We start from the raw sequence: 13,150 nt of genomic DNA, 5'->3' as shown, positions 1-13,150 counted from the left end.
AGTATCATATGATTTCACTTATATGTGGAATCTAAAAAAACAAAACAAAACCAGACTCATAGATACAGAAAACAGAATGATGGTTGCCGGTGGGGAGGGTGGACAAAATGGGTGAAGTGAACCAAGAGGTACAAACTTCCAAATATTAAAAAAATAAGTCATGGGGATATAGTGTATAGGATGGGGAATATAAACAATATTAAATCAACTTTGTAAGGTGACAAAATTCAAACAGGGAATCGTTCAAAAACCATTTCAAGTGTAACTGCAGAATATAGTGTTTTGCTAAATTTTAGAGGGGGATGGACGGAAATTTCCCTTTTGAATTATATTTGGTTGAACAGTTATTAGACTGATTGTGGTGATCATTTTGTAAAGTCTATAAAGCCAAATCACCATGCTGTACACCTGAAACTAATATAGTATTGTTTAACAATTATATGTCAATTTAAAAAAAAAACCGCTGGGCTACTTGGGGGGCAAGTCCAGAGAGTGGCAAGTCCTCCAATCATACAGGCTGTCCAACTGCCAGAGCACTAGAACACCATGAACCATTGGCATGAATAGAGCAGACCACCTCAGTCCAGTTAAAGCAACAAATGGAAGAGATGCACACCACTGCTGCAGCTGCCGTGGTGACAGGCCATCGACTTCCCAGGTGAGAATTTGGTGGGCTGGTTAGCAAGAACTTGGATGCCTCTTTAAAAATTTCCCCCTTCTCGCCCTGGCCAGTGTTGCTCAGGGTTAGAGCGTCAACTTGTGCACCTAAGAGTCTCGGGTTCAATTCCCAGTCAGGGGCACATCCTTGGTGATAAGTTCAATCCCTGACCCAGTCGGGGTTCATACAGGAGGCAACCAATCGATGTCTCTCTCTCACACATTGATGTCTATGTCTCTATCTGTCTCTGTCACTCTTTCTTCCTTTCTTCCTTCCTCCCTCCCTCTCTCTCCCTCCCTCCCTCCCACTGTCTCTGAAAAGTAATGGGGGGGGGGGGAAAATCCTCAAGTGAGGATTAACAACAACAAAATTTGCCCCTTCTCTTGACAGTTCTGTCTTATCAAATGGGGGGTGGGTGGAGGAAATAGCTAACTCCAAAGACCTTAAGAAAAAAACACTTGCACACCAAGCTTTGCAAGCACAATGGGCAAAATGACTGGATTTCTGCCATAGCTACAAGGCTTATAATAACTACAGGACTAAGCTTAGTTTCACCTCCTGTTTAATCTATTCTATAGGGATCACTGGCAAATATTTGGCCTTCTACCATTTGATAACAGAAACTATCTGCCCTAGCAAATTAAGTTTTTGACAACCCAAACACAACTAGTTCAATTAATATTTCTATACTGACCAATTTTTTGGGGGGGTGGGGAGCAGGTAAGTTTTGTTGGTTGAAGTCTATGGGGCATACTTTGTCTCTTATTTAATCAACTCACTAATTCAAAAAGATACCAGAAAATTTCTCTTAAAAATCATTTTGAGTAACAAGTCATTTTGACTTTATCTCTAAAATCATTGCTACTGCTCAGCATGAACTCTTAGAGCTATGCAATTAACATCAGTGATTAAAGAGAAATCAAGCACATTGTGTAAACATCTGAAATGCCCCAGAGAACTCCTTTATAGAACTACCTATAGACTCTATAGTATAGAGGAAAAGTGGGTTGGAGGGGGTAGGTGGAGATGGGCAAAGAGGGGGGAATAGGGACAGAAAGAGACTTTGCTTAGGGCAGTAGGCGTATGACACAGTGTACAGATGATGTTTTGTTGAGTTGTATACTTGAAACCTGTATGGTTTTGCAAACCAATGTCACCCCAATAAATTCAATAAAAAAATGCTTTACTCCTGTTTTACTATAATCCTTTTAGTAGCCCTTTATGGTCTGGTTGACTCACTTAACTTGAATGAATGAAGGCAAATGACAAAAACCCCCTTCTGCTTGCTTAATTGTTCAATACAGTATAGGCCATGGTTAAACATGCATATTCTGAAGCCTGAGTTCATATCAAGGCTCTGCTGCTGTGACTTCAGATCTATCAGGTGCAAAATGCTCTTAATTATAGCATCTAACTTTATATGGTTGTTGGAAGAATTAAATAAATGACCATATTTGTAAAAGCACTTAAAATAGTGTTAACAGAAAAGTGCATTAATTGCTGTTATTTTCTAGTATTAATTAATCACTTTCAGGCCCCAAGGCAGTTAAGATACTCAGGGAACATGTTGAAGGTGAAGCTAGACAATGCTGTGCAGATGGTAACTACTCTGTTTCTACCTACAGGACATAAACAGTGGGTACAGGAAAACAGCCAAAATGGCAGGACATTCCATCTTACATCAGGGCACAGCAGAAATAAGATCCAAGTCACCACTGCCACTCCCCTTGCAAATGAAATTAGGAAAAACAATTCTCTCAAAGTGCTTAGCTAAACTGCTCAGTACCTTAGAAGTAAAGTAAAAGCATCTCTATGCCCGCGCCCCCGCAACAAAGCCATGGGATTTATCAGAGATGCAATATACTTAATAAGGAAATATATATAACTACTTTCATTTCAGAATTGTGAAAGCATCTGTAAAGTGCCTTACAGAAACTTTAAGGGTCAAGTGGCTATGAATTGGATGAAGCACAAAGGAAAAAACAACAGAAAAATGGTTACTTACTTCATATTTATACTTCTCACCAGCTTTAGCCTTTTTCAGTCTTTCTAGAGCTTCCTGGCGCCCTTTCTTTGATTTCTTTTCTCGCCGGGATCGAGAAGCTACAAAGCTCCCTGAATCTGACACAGCTGTAAAAAAAAAAGCCAAATTTACATGAAATGTTACAAAATTGTCAGCCATCTTGCCTCAAAAGCAGAGGAATCCGGGATTGAACCTAACTTCTAGCTAACAGTAATACACAATTTCAATATTATACAAATGAATACTTTTTATAATGTAAATACAGTAAACCGTTGATTTTTCAGACCTCAATTTAACAGACTTCAGATTTAGTGGACAAAATTTTTGGTCCATATGTCATATGTGAAAATTAACACCTTGTTAATATTAAAATGCTTTTAACTAAGATTTGCTTATAATTAAACTAACAGTCTATTTTCTTGTTATTAATTCAGTTATTTTTAACAAATTTTAGCAAATAGGCCATATGTTGGAAAAAACACTAGTAATTTTTCGCTGACATAAATATTACATATCTACAATTATAGTCTACATATTTATATCCAAGAGTCACCCCTTGTAAAAAAATGTTCTGCAAATGATTAGCACATGATCACACCGCATCTCCCAAGGTAACTGGTTCTGTTGTCTCATGGCATGACTTTCTGCAGCAGTTTTAGTGCAGGCTGGCAGATGTTCCCACATGTGCTAAGCCATGCTCACCCGTGTGCGTGTTTACTCGCAGTGACTGGTGAATGCACACATTTACTAGACCTGTTCAGTATAAATTTAAAATTACAGTAATCCATATAGAAAACTTGTCTGTGAAATTAAATTTTTCATACATACTTAATTTTAATTACAAACGTTGTCTACATAAGTAACAACAGGTAAGCTAATTAACTTGTCAATTTTTTAACATACACATTTGGAAAACCTACTTGATTATATAACACACTTTCAGCTTTAATGGACACCCCCCCTTGCCCGAATTAGTCCATTATATCAAGGTTTTACTGTAATTCACAAAGTTCATGGCTGAGCCTGTAGCTCCTGTGACTCTTCAGAGATTTTTCTCTGAGATACAGTTGAAACAACTAAAATAGCTATTATTTTTTTCTTTAAAAGGAGAAAAATTCAAATTCAACTGATATCTCTTATAGACACTAGAGAAGAGAGATCAGCTAGCCCATAACCTTTCCATTACAAATGAGGGGCCTAGGAGAGTTATAAAAGGGTTGTATTCCATTAATCAACATTTGGCATGATTTAAGGAGCACCTGCTCTTTGCAAAGTACTAGGTGCTCTGACAGACACAAAGATCAAAAAGATATGGTCCCCATACTCAGAGAACTTAAAATCTAAAATGGGAGATAAATAGCAACTAACTCTAAAACAATCTTTAGAAGTCATGCATGCCATAACAAGTTCAGACAAAGTATCTGGAATTTCAAAGGAGGGATAAATTGGGGTTGGGAGAATTTAACAAAGATGACTCTGAAAAGATTCTTGATTTCGTCACTGATTTCCAGGCCTCACTTAGTTGGTTAGGGCATTATAAGATGATGATGAAAAATTATAAAGGTTAAAATGTTTTGTCAAAAATTACTGAAATACCAGAGGGCTTCAGTGTTCATTCATTCAACTGTTGAATTATTCATGCTTTTGGTCATTATAAACTGACGACCTCACACACATAGTGAAAAGATTTCATTCACATAATTAAGACTTTCATATACCAGCTAATGAATAACCAAGTCAAGCAAGACAGTGCTGCCTACCAGCCGAGAGTTTAGGCTCAGCATGAGTGCCATCTATGCCTGTGAATTTGAGTATTTTATTGTATTTGGTGCTAATTATTCTATAAAAAGAAGTAGGCACAGAAAAGGAAAAGTATTGATAAGAGGCATCCTAATAGCTCCAACCCCACTGCAAAATTCTTAACAACATTAAGCGGTTTGACTAAGTGTTTGACTGAAATAGAAGATGCAATTTAAAGAACATGTACCAAATGCTGGCAATAAACTACTAAAAACTGCATCTCAAAAGTGAAGTATAATTAGAGATCTTATTTCTTCTAGCTTCCTGGAATTGCTATCTCTATAACATCTGTCTATTGTTTGACTTTCACATTTGACTTTTAAATCCGTTTTAGAAAGGCATTAAGTAAAAATTAAGGAATGCAGGTACTTAATGATGACAGCCACAAAATCCTGGGTGTCACTCAAATTAGTAAAAAAAAATGAGCAAACCCTAACCGGTTTGGCTCAGTGGATAGAGCGTCGGCCTGCAGACTGAAGGGTCCCAGGTTCGATTCCGGTCAAGGGCATGTACCTTGGTTTCAGGCACATCCCCAGTAGGGGGTGTGCAGGAGGCAGCTGATAGATGTTTCTCACTCATCGATGTTTCTAACTCTCTATTCCTCTCCCCTCCTCGCTGTAGAAAATCAATAAAATATATTTTTAAAAAATAATTTTAAAAAATGAGCAGGCCTACATGAAATGGTTTCGGAGAATACTGAACATGACCACTATGAGTGAAAAGTAGGCCTCAATGTGTTCCCTTTAAGATTCCTTGACTCCTCTTGATTAAAATAAAATCTATAGTCTTCAAATGGACTTACTCCACAGGGTTTGGGGGGCAACAACAAATATGACAGAGTTGCCTGTCCTCAAGGGGTTCACAGTCAAGTAAAGTAAAAGGACCTGAGGCTCCCACCATCATATAAACAGGGTGTCATATAAGAGGTAAGAGCATGGTACTGAGGAAATGTAAAAAAGAGAACTGTTAATTTTGCCTGGGAAATCGGGGAAGGCTTCACAGGAAGTTTCCAACACAAACCTAGCAAGAGTAAAATTTTACTATCAGAGTACATGGTAAAAAGTGGCACAAGCATAGGAAAAGGCACGAGCCAAATTACAAAAGGATGAAAATGCAAGGTGTATTCAGAAACCGAAAGTCAGTGTAGCAGGTAAGGCATGAGAGTGTAGAGTAAGTGGGAGAATAGATTAGGGAGAAGCAGCACAACCCAGCTCTGTCACTTACTGGACAACATGAGATCACACTTAACCTTTCTGAGCTGCAGTGGACAGCTGTCTTGCTGTTAAGCTGCCCAGCATATGGACCTACTTGTGAAATTTCCCCTATAAGTCTTTTCTAAAATATATTTTTATTGATTTCAGAGAGGAAGGGAGAGGGAGAGCAAGGGAGAAACATCAATGATGAGAGAGAATCATGGATCGGCTGCCTCCTGCACAACCCCCACTGGGGACGGAGCCCGAAATTCAGGCATGTGCCCTGACCGGGAATTGAACCATGACTTCCTAGTTCACAGGTCAACACTCAACCACTGAGCCACACTGGTCAGGCTCCCCTAAAGTTTTGATGGGACACAGAGGCCATATCCTACTACTAAAAAGGCAGATGCTCTTTCCCAGACACCCTTGCAGCTAGGGCATGGGCATATAAAATGGGCTTTCCCAATTAGGAACACCTGCTCAGACTTTAAATCAGAAGCTAGTGTCAAAAGGAAAGGAGATGGGCTAGGCTAGGAAAAGATTCTATAAGTAGTAACAGCTGCAGGAGGATTAAGTAACAGTGCCAGCAATGTTAACTACAGCTATAACAAGCTATAACCTCAAGTACTTGGCCATGGTTGGCAACGACCTCCTCACTGGAACAGTTTTGTGACACGATTTTAATCACTATTCCTGGCTAACTAACCCCCAGGCTGACTCTCCAGTCCTCCTGGAGTTTCCGTGAACAACACAATATCCTTCTAATAAATTCCTTTTCTGTTTAAATTAGCTAGACTTCACAAATGGAAAATAATTGACAATGGCTTGTTGTGTTTTATTTTTTGTTTTTATTTTATTTATTTTTCAATGGGCAATAAAATTGTAAAAAAAAAAATAGCTAGAATTGGTTTCTATAGCTTACACCTAAGGACTCAGACTAATGCAGAGCCTCAGGGTCCTCATCTCTGAAATGGGGATAATCATGTTTGTTTCATAAAGTTGTTGCAGATTAAATGAAGATACTTGGCTTTGTACTCAGCAATATAAGAGAAGTTCATTGCATGTGTGTATAGATGCAGGGTAGACACACACACACTACTTAGCAGTAACATGGTCTAGTGCAGTGGTTCTCAACCTTCCTAATGCTGCGACCCTTTAATACAGTTCCTCATGTTGTGGTGACCCCCAATTTCATTGTTACAAATTGAACATAATTAAAGCATAGTGATTAATCACAAAACAATATGTGTTTTCCGATGGTCTTAGGCGACCCCTGTGAAAGGGCAGTTCGACCCCAAAAGGGGTCACAACCGACAGGTTAAGAACCGCTGGTCTAGTGTCTAGAAAACAAAAATATAACAAAGCAGTGATCTCAGGGAAGCCTCAATATAGCACTGCATAAAATTAGGCGTTTAGCCCTAGCCGGTTTGGTTTAGTGGACAGAACGTCGGCCTGAAAACTGAGGGGTCCCAGGTTCAATTCCGGTCGAGGGCACATGCCCGGGTTGTGGGCTCAATCCCCAGCAGGAGGCAGCCAATCAATGATTCTCATACTAATGCTTCTATCTCTCTCTACCTCTCCCTTCCTCTCTGAAATAAATATATATTTTTAAAAGTTAGGCATTTACAATCTCAACTCCATGAAAACAAAAAGCATGTCCAGCTTACCTACCACTGTTACCACTAGAGGCTGGCAGAATGCCTATGCCTAGTAGGTACATAATAAATATTTGCTGAATGAACAAATGAATGAACCACTCACTGTGCATGCTTTATTTAATCATTAAATTCTCCTTGATCCTTTTTCATATATAAAGCTAGTTATAGACCTTTCAACTTTTCACTGCCATTGTCAAGGTACCCCACCTAATACTTGAGGGGAAAAGGCCTAGATTTCCATTTTTGGAATATGTCTCCAATGCTTCACGTAGTAAGTTAGCAAAAAAGAATAAGCGTGAAAAAAATCCAGTTACAAAAATTTAATACATGGTTCAAAATTACCTTCTGAAGTACCCCCATCCTCCCCAAAAGCAGACAAAATAATGGCCTGCAACAGTCTTTCCGGTAACAATCTTTCAGTCTGCTCTAGAGGAAAAATTCCAGTCACAAGTCTCCAGCAACACTTAATCAACACCATGACTTAAGAGGGGTCTCAAGATTGCCAGAGTGATTTCTTGACGTTCACAGATGTTGTACAGTTTTTAGGGTGAAGAAACAGCTTAGTGGCAAATCACTGATGTAGGGCTGCAGAGACTGCATGTGTTCACATCCTACATCCCATTTGTAATCCAGGCTAGTCGACTGCCTAAAATAAATTGTCCTAAAAGACAAAAGGCTAGAAGAATAAATTGAAATCTCTGATTCGTATCTAGGTGAATGCAAAGGAAGCTGATTAGGAAGCAAGTTCTCATTAATAGTGATGCACTTGAGTGACAGATGTGCTTCAGCTAAGAAAGTGAAGCATCTGATTTTAAGTTAGAAGTTCACTTAAGTCACACTTTAGTTGAACACTGTTCAAAAAATCAGAAATCAGGCAAAGCCATTTGCATTTTTGTACTCAGTTTTTTGAAGTAAAAGATTACCACTGAAAACGGAGTGATACAGGACATCTGAAATGCTGCTGAACTGCTACTTTTTTTTAAAGCTTCATCAGGACTAGATTGTGAACACTATTTCTATGCCATACTTGAACTTTCCATAGAATTTGAAAGAAAAATTGTTAATGCATAAAGTAGAAACCCGGTAGCTAGAAAGACAAAATGCATCTGTATGTTCTGGTGACAGCACTTAAAAGTTTTCTTTACAAGGTATGACAATTTCCTGGGAGTTTCTATAAAGGGGATGACATGCATCGTAGCCCTCAAGTGCATAGATGGGGTGGCAGTAGTGAAATACTTTCCGTCAAAACTGTGCCCCGCAGGGGCCAGTCTTATAAAGGTGTGCCCAGAGCGTGGCACACGACTCACCAAAAGGAAAAAACAAAACAAAAAAAGAAAGGCAGGAGAGTGTGGAGACCCGCAGTGACCGAGGTGACGCAGTTTCCCAAACCAAAAGCCCCGCAGGCGGGGAGCTGCCAGGAGCAAAGGGCCCAGCAGGCAAGCCCGGTCCTATACCAGAAAAGTCCCAGCCCGGGGCGACCAAGGTCCGCGCCCAAACAGACCCGCGGCACGACTGGGGCGCGCGCCTCCTTCAGGAAAAATTAAGAGACCCATCTTCTAGCCTCCACCACCCACAATCATGCCACGGTCCCCGCACTCCCAACCCGGGACCCCGCGTGGCCCCAGCTCACAGTCGTCGCCGTGCACGGGCGCCATGGTCCGGGAGTCTCTCGATTCCGCGCCAACCAGCCTGAAACTGGAAGGAGGGCAGAGACAGGCGCCAGCCTGAAAGCCAATCAGCGGCTCCGGAGGCTGCGGACTTCCGCCCGGAAGGCCCCTGACGTACCGCGCCGCGCCAGGCCCCGCCCCAGGTCTTCCCGCGAGCGCGCGTTTGGGAACCTGTGGTTGACCCCTGAGGGGGAAATCGCTCTAGCGGAGCCGGAGGGGAGGAGTGCAGGAAAAAGAAGCGGTCGGGCGCTGGAAGGGAGCCGCCTGCAGACTCGCTGCGCAGGCGCGCCCATACTGATGGGAAAAGATACGGGTGCGTTGGAGCAGGGGCTTTCTGGTTCTGAGAGGTGATTTTCCCGGAAAAGAAATGCGGGCGGGCAGTACGATGGGCGTGGTTGGACCGGTTTCCCGGGAGCCTGGGAAAGTGACTGCCTCCTGCTATGGACTCAGTCTGGCCTGATACTTAGCTTCTCAGAGTGTGAACACAGTCGCTGTGACACACACACACACACACACACACACACACACACACACATAACCACATAAAGGTATACGACCAAAAGTAGCCAAACGACCAAAAGTAGCATAACCAATAAGAGGTAATCAATCATATGCCTCCTAACGTGATGCACTTGGGAAAAGGAGCGTCAACTATATACAGTTGTCTTCTTGCAAAACAATGTGAACCTGAATCTAATCATGAAGAAATAATCAGATCTATTCAAAGCATAGGGCAAAAGACATCTGGCCTGGACTCCTGCAGAATGTCAATGTTATGAAAGACAAAAAGGGCTTTAGATTCTTGTGTGTGGTACAAAGCATGCAATGTATGTATCTCCTTTATTGTTTAACAAACAATAAGAACAGAGACATCTGCATGTATATCTTAACAAGAGAACACTAATTAAGCCAAGAACTTAGAATGAGAATTAACCATATTTGAGTACCATTTTATGTAGAAGTAATTTTAGCCATCAAGGCCTTTTCTCAAACTCATTAGTGCATAATGTTCTTGGCACTGTCCCCCTAGAGAGCAATGTTAGATCCATGCCCTCAAGTAATTTAACATGAAGTATTGACCAATGGGCAAATCTTTTGTGATGACTGAGCCCTGGATCATAACATAAATATGCAGTGTTATTGTGAATAAAACCTGTCCCGAAGACAAATAGCTCTATACTAATGCTTCAGGGCCTTCTAAACCAGCAGCATGAAGTCACACTTGGAGATAGAAAACCAGAATCCACCTGTGAATTATTAAAGGTATTGGAGCAAAGTTAAGAAAGAATTACGAGTCCTAGGCAGTTTGGCTTAATGGATAGAGCATCGGCTCGAAGACTGAAGGGTCCCGGGTTCGATTCTGGTCAAGGGCACATACCTTTGTTGCAGGCTCCATCCCCGGCCCTCTGATCAGGACAACCAATGGATGTGAGTCTCTCTCACATCGATGTTTATTTCTCTCTGTCTCTCTTCCTCCTTGCCACTTTATCTAAAAAAAAAATATCAGTGGAAAAATATCCTCGGGTGATGATTAACAACAAAAATAAAGCACCTCTGTATTTAAAAGAAAAGTCTCTCGTTTAAAAAAAAGAATTATAAGTTAGAACACTAATCATATAGTCAGTCAATAGTGGATTTTAGCCGAGGATGGCAGCATGAACGTTTCTTAATTTACATATGTCCATAAAGTTTATAAAGTTTAGAGCAGTAGTTCTCAACTTTGGCTGCAAATTAGAATCATATGAGTAGTTTATCAAAGTTTAAGTGCCCACCTTTCCCCACCCCCAGCTATTAAATAATAAATTCTTTTTTTTTAAACTAGTCACACCTCCCCTTTTTTATTTTTTTAATATACTTTATTATTTTTTTACAGAGGAAGGGAGACGGATAGAGAGTTAGAAACATCGATCAGCTTAATTTACATATGTCCATAAAGTTTATAAAGTTTAGAGCAGTAGTTCTCAACTTTGGCTGCAAATTAGAATCATATGAGTAGTTTATCAAAGTTTAAGTGCCCACCTTTCCCCACCCCCAGCTATTAAATCATAAATTCTTAGGATGGGGTTCCAATGTGCAGCCAAAGTCAAGAACAAGGATCTAGACGAGGAATTGCCTTACCTGTTAGAGTCATCTGCAGGATGGCTACCCTGGACATAACTATCAGGTTGAACAATATGTGGTCACTTATGCCTGGATATACCTTTTTCTGTGAGGAAGGAGGGCTCATCTCCCACCTGTTCTAAAGATTTCCACTCTTTAGTATCTTACAGCATTTAGTATTGTAGCTTCCTATGAATCAAATAATAGCTGGATTACCTAAAAGACTCTTATGTAAGGCCAGCACTACTTCAAAAGATCATCCTCAAAACAAAAGGTGTTCAAAAGCATGGGTTGCTTCCAGATTTTGGCTATTTTGAATAATACTGCTATGGACGGCATGTTCTTTTTAAATATATATATTATTGATTTCACAGAGGAAGGGTTGGAGAGAGAGAGAGATAGAAACATCAGTGATGAGAGAGAATCATTGATCAGCTGCCTCCTGCACAACCCCCAGTTGGGTCACATGTGCCCTGACTAGGAATCGAAACCATGACCTCCTGGTTCATAGGTCAATGCTCAACCATTGAGCCATGCTGGCTGGGCAGCATGTTCTTTTTAAAGGCAAATTTTTTTACCATTGAATTGTCTTGGCACTTTTATCAAAAATCAATCTACCACATATATGTGGGTCTATTTCTGGATTTTTCTATTTTGTCCCATATATATGTCTATGCTAATATGTTGACTACTGTAGCTTTACAGTGTCTTACAATCAGAGAGTCTGAGTTTCCAACATGTTCTTTTATTTTTTCAGAATTATTTTGGCTAATCTAAGTCTTTCATATTTTCATATAATTTTTATTTTTTATTTTTTTTTAAATATATTTTATTGATTTTTTTACAGAGAGGAAGGGATAGGGATAGAGAGTTAGAAACATCGATGAGAGAGAAACATCGACCAGCTGCCTCCTGCACACTCCCTACTGGGTATGTGCCCGCAACCAAGGTACATGCCCTTGACCGGAATCGAACCTGGGACCCTTAAGACCGCAGGCCGACGCTCTATCCACTGAGCCAAACCGGTTAGGGCCATATAATTTTTAGAATGAGGTAGTCAATTTCTACCAAAAAGTTTGCTGGGGTTTGTACTGCGTTTGTATTGAATCTATAGATTAATTTGAAGAAAATAGACATTTTTAACAATTTTGAGTTTCCCAACCCATGAACACAGTATATGTCTCCCTTTTTGTATGTTTTCTTTCCTTTTTCTTGGCAGTCTTTTAAGTTTTCAGTGGACACAACTTCCGCATGTTTCATTAAATTTATCCTTAAGTCGTTCGTGTTTTGATGCTGCTTTGAATTGGTATTGTTTTTTTAAATTTTAATTTCCAATTGTTGCCATCTAAGATTTTAATGCCAGCCCCAAACAGATAACCAGCTTTCTCTTCACTCAACTAGGGCAGGTGACATGACTGTGGGAACATAATTTTCTTTCTTTGGCATTTCTGCTGAATTGTCCCTTATGCAGAGACGAGTATGGAACATTACTAATGAGCCACCCAACAGTTTGTTTTCCTTTGGAGCCAGGCGTAGAGCTTGGGAGCAAAGACATTTTTAAATTGGCACCTTGGTTTTAATTTCAAGACCCTGGCACAAAGTGTCTTAACTGCCTAGATTTATTTCACGACATTAAAGTCCATTTTCTTAAATCAGAAGTTTAGAAACATTATATGTTGTTCTTTTCCTCTGTGGATTTTCGCAAGACATGTAAGTGTGTTTCTCTTACAATCACCAATTTATGCAGATGCTTTTATCCACAGTCAGGAATTGGGAGTTCTTAGAAATCCTTTGTGTGGCCTCGCCCACAAAATAACTTCTTGGAGATTCACAGTTGAAGATAATGACTCCCTTTTGCCTTGGTTGGTGAGAGAATGGGAGAGAGGAAAGGGAGGAGAAAGAACAAGCTGGGTTCTCTGGTCAAGCGCAGAAATTTTGCACCATGAAAGGGCTCTGGCAAACAGCAAAAAACATGGGAAAGAAGTAGTGAAAATTACACAATGTATCATGTTCAGTTTTTCTCCAAGTCAGTTACACATCTGGCACAA

General features: G+C 40.2%; 1 protein-coding gene across 1 annotated transcript in view; it reads right to left on the bottom strand.

The window, feature by feature from the left end:
- The window catches only part of POLA1 (DNA polymerase alpha 1, catalytic subunit), a 311,022-nt gene extending 302,032 nt beyond the window's left edge, over window positions 1–8,990 (bottom strand). Inside the window, exons 1-2 of the mRNA XM_006085647.3 lie at window positions 8,966–8,990; window positions 2,664–2,788 (exon numbers count right to left, since the gene is read on the bottom strand). Of these exons, the coding sequence (XP_006085709.1) occupies window positions 2,664–2,788; window positions 8,966–8,990 (150 nt within the window). The remainder of the gene's footprint in view (window positions 1–2,663; window positions 2,789–8,965) is intronic.
- Between the last annotated feature and the right edge of the window lie 4,160 nt (window positions 8,991–13,150).

Source organism: Myotis lucifugus, unplaced genomic scaffold (genome assembly GCF_000147115.1).
Source record: "Myotis lucifugus unplaced genomic scaffold, Myoluc2.0 scaffold_20, whole genome shotgun sequence".
Classification (NCBI taxonomy): Eukaryota; Metazoa; Chordata; class Mammalia; order Chiroptera; family Vespertilionidae; genus Myotis; species Myotis lucifugus.
This window is presented reverse-complemented; position numbering and strand designations above follow the sequence as displayed.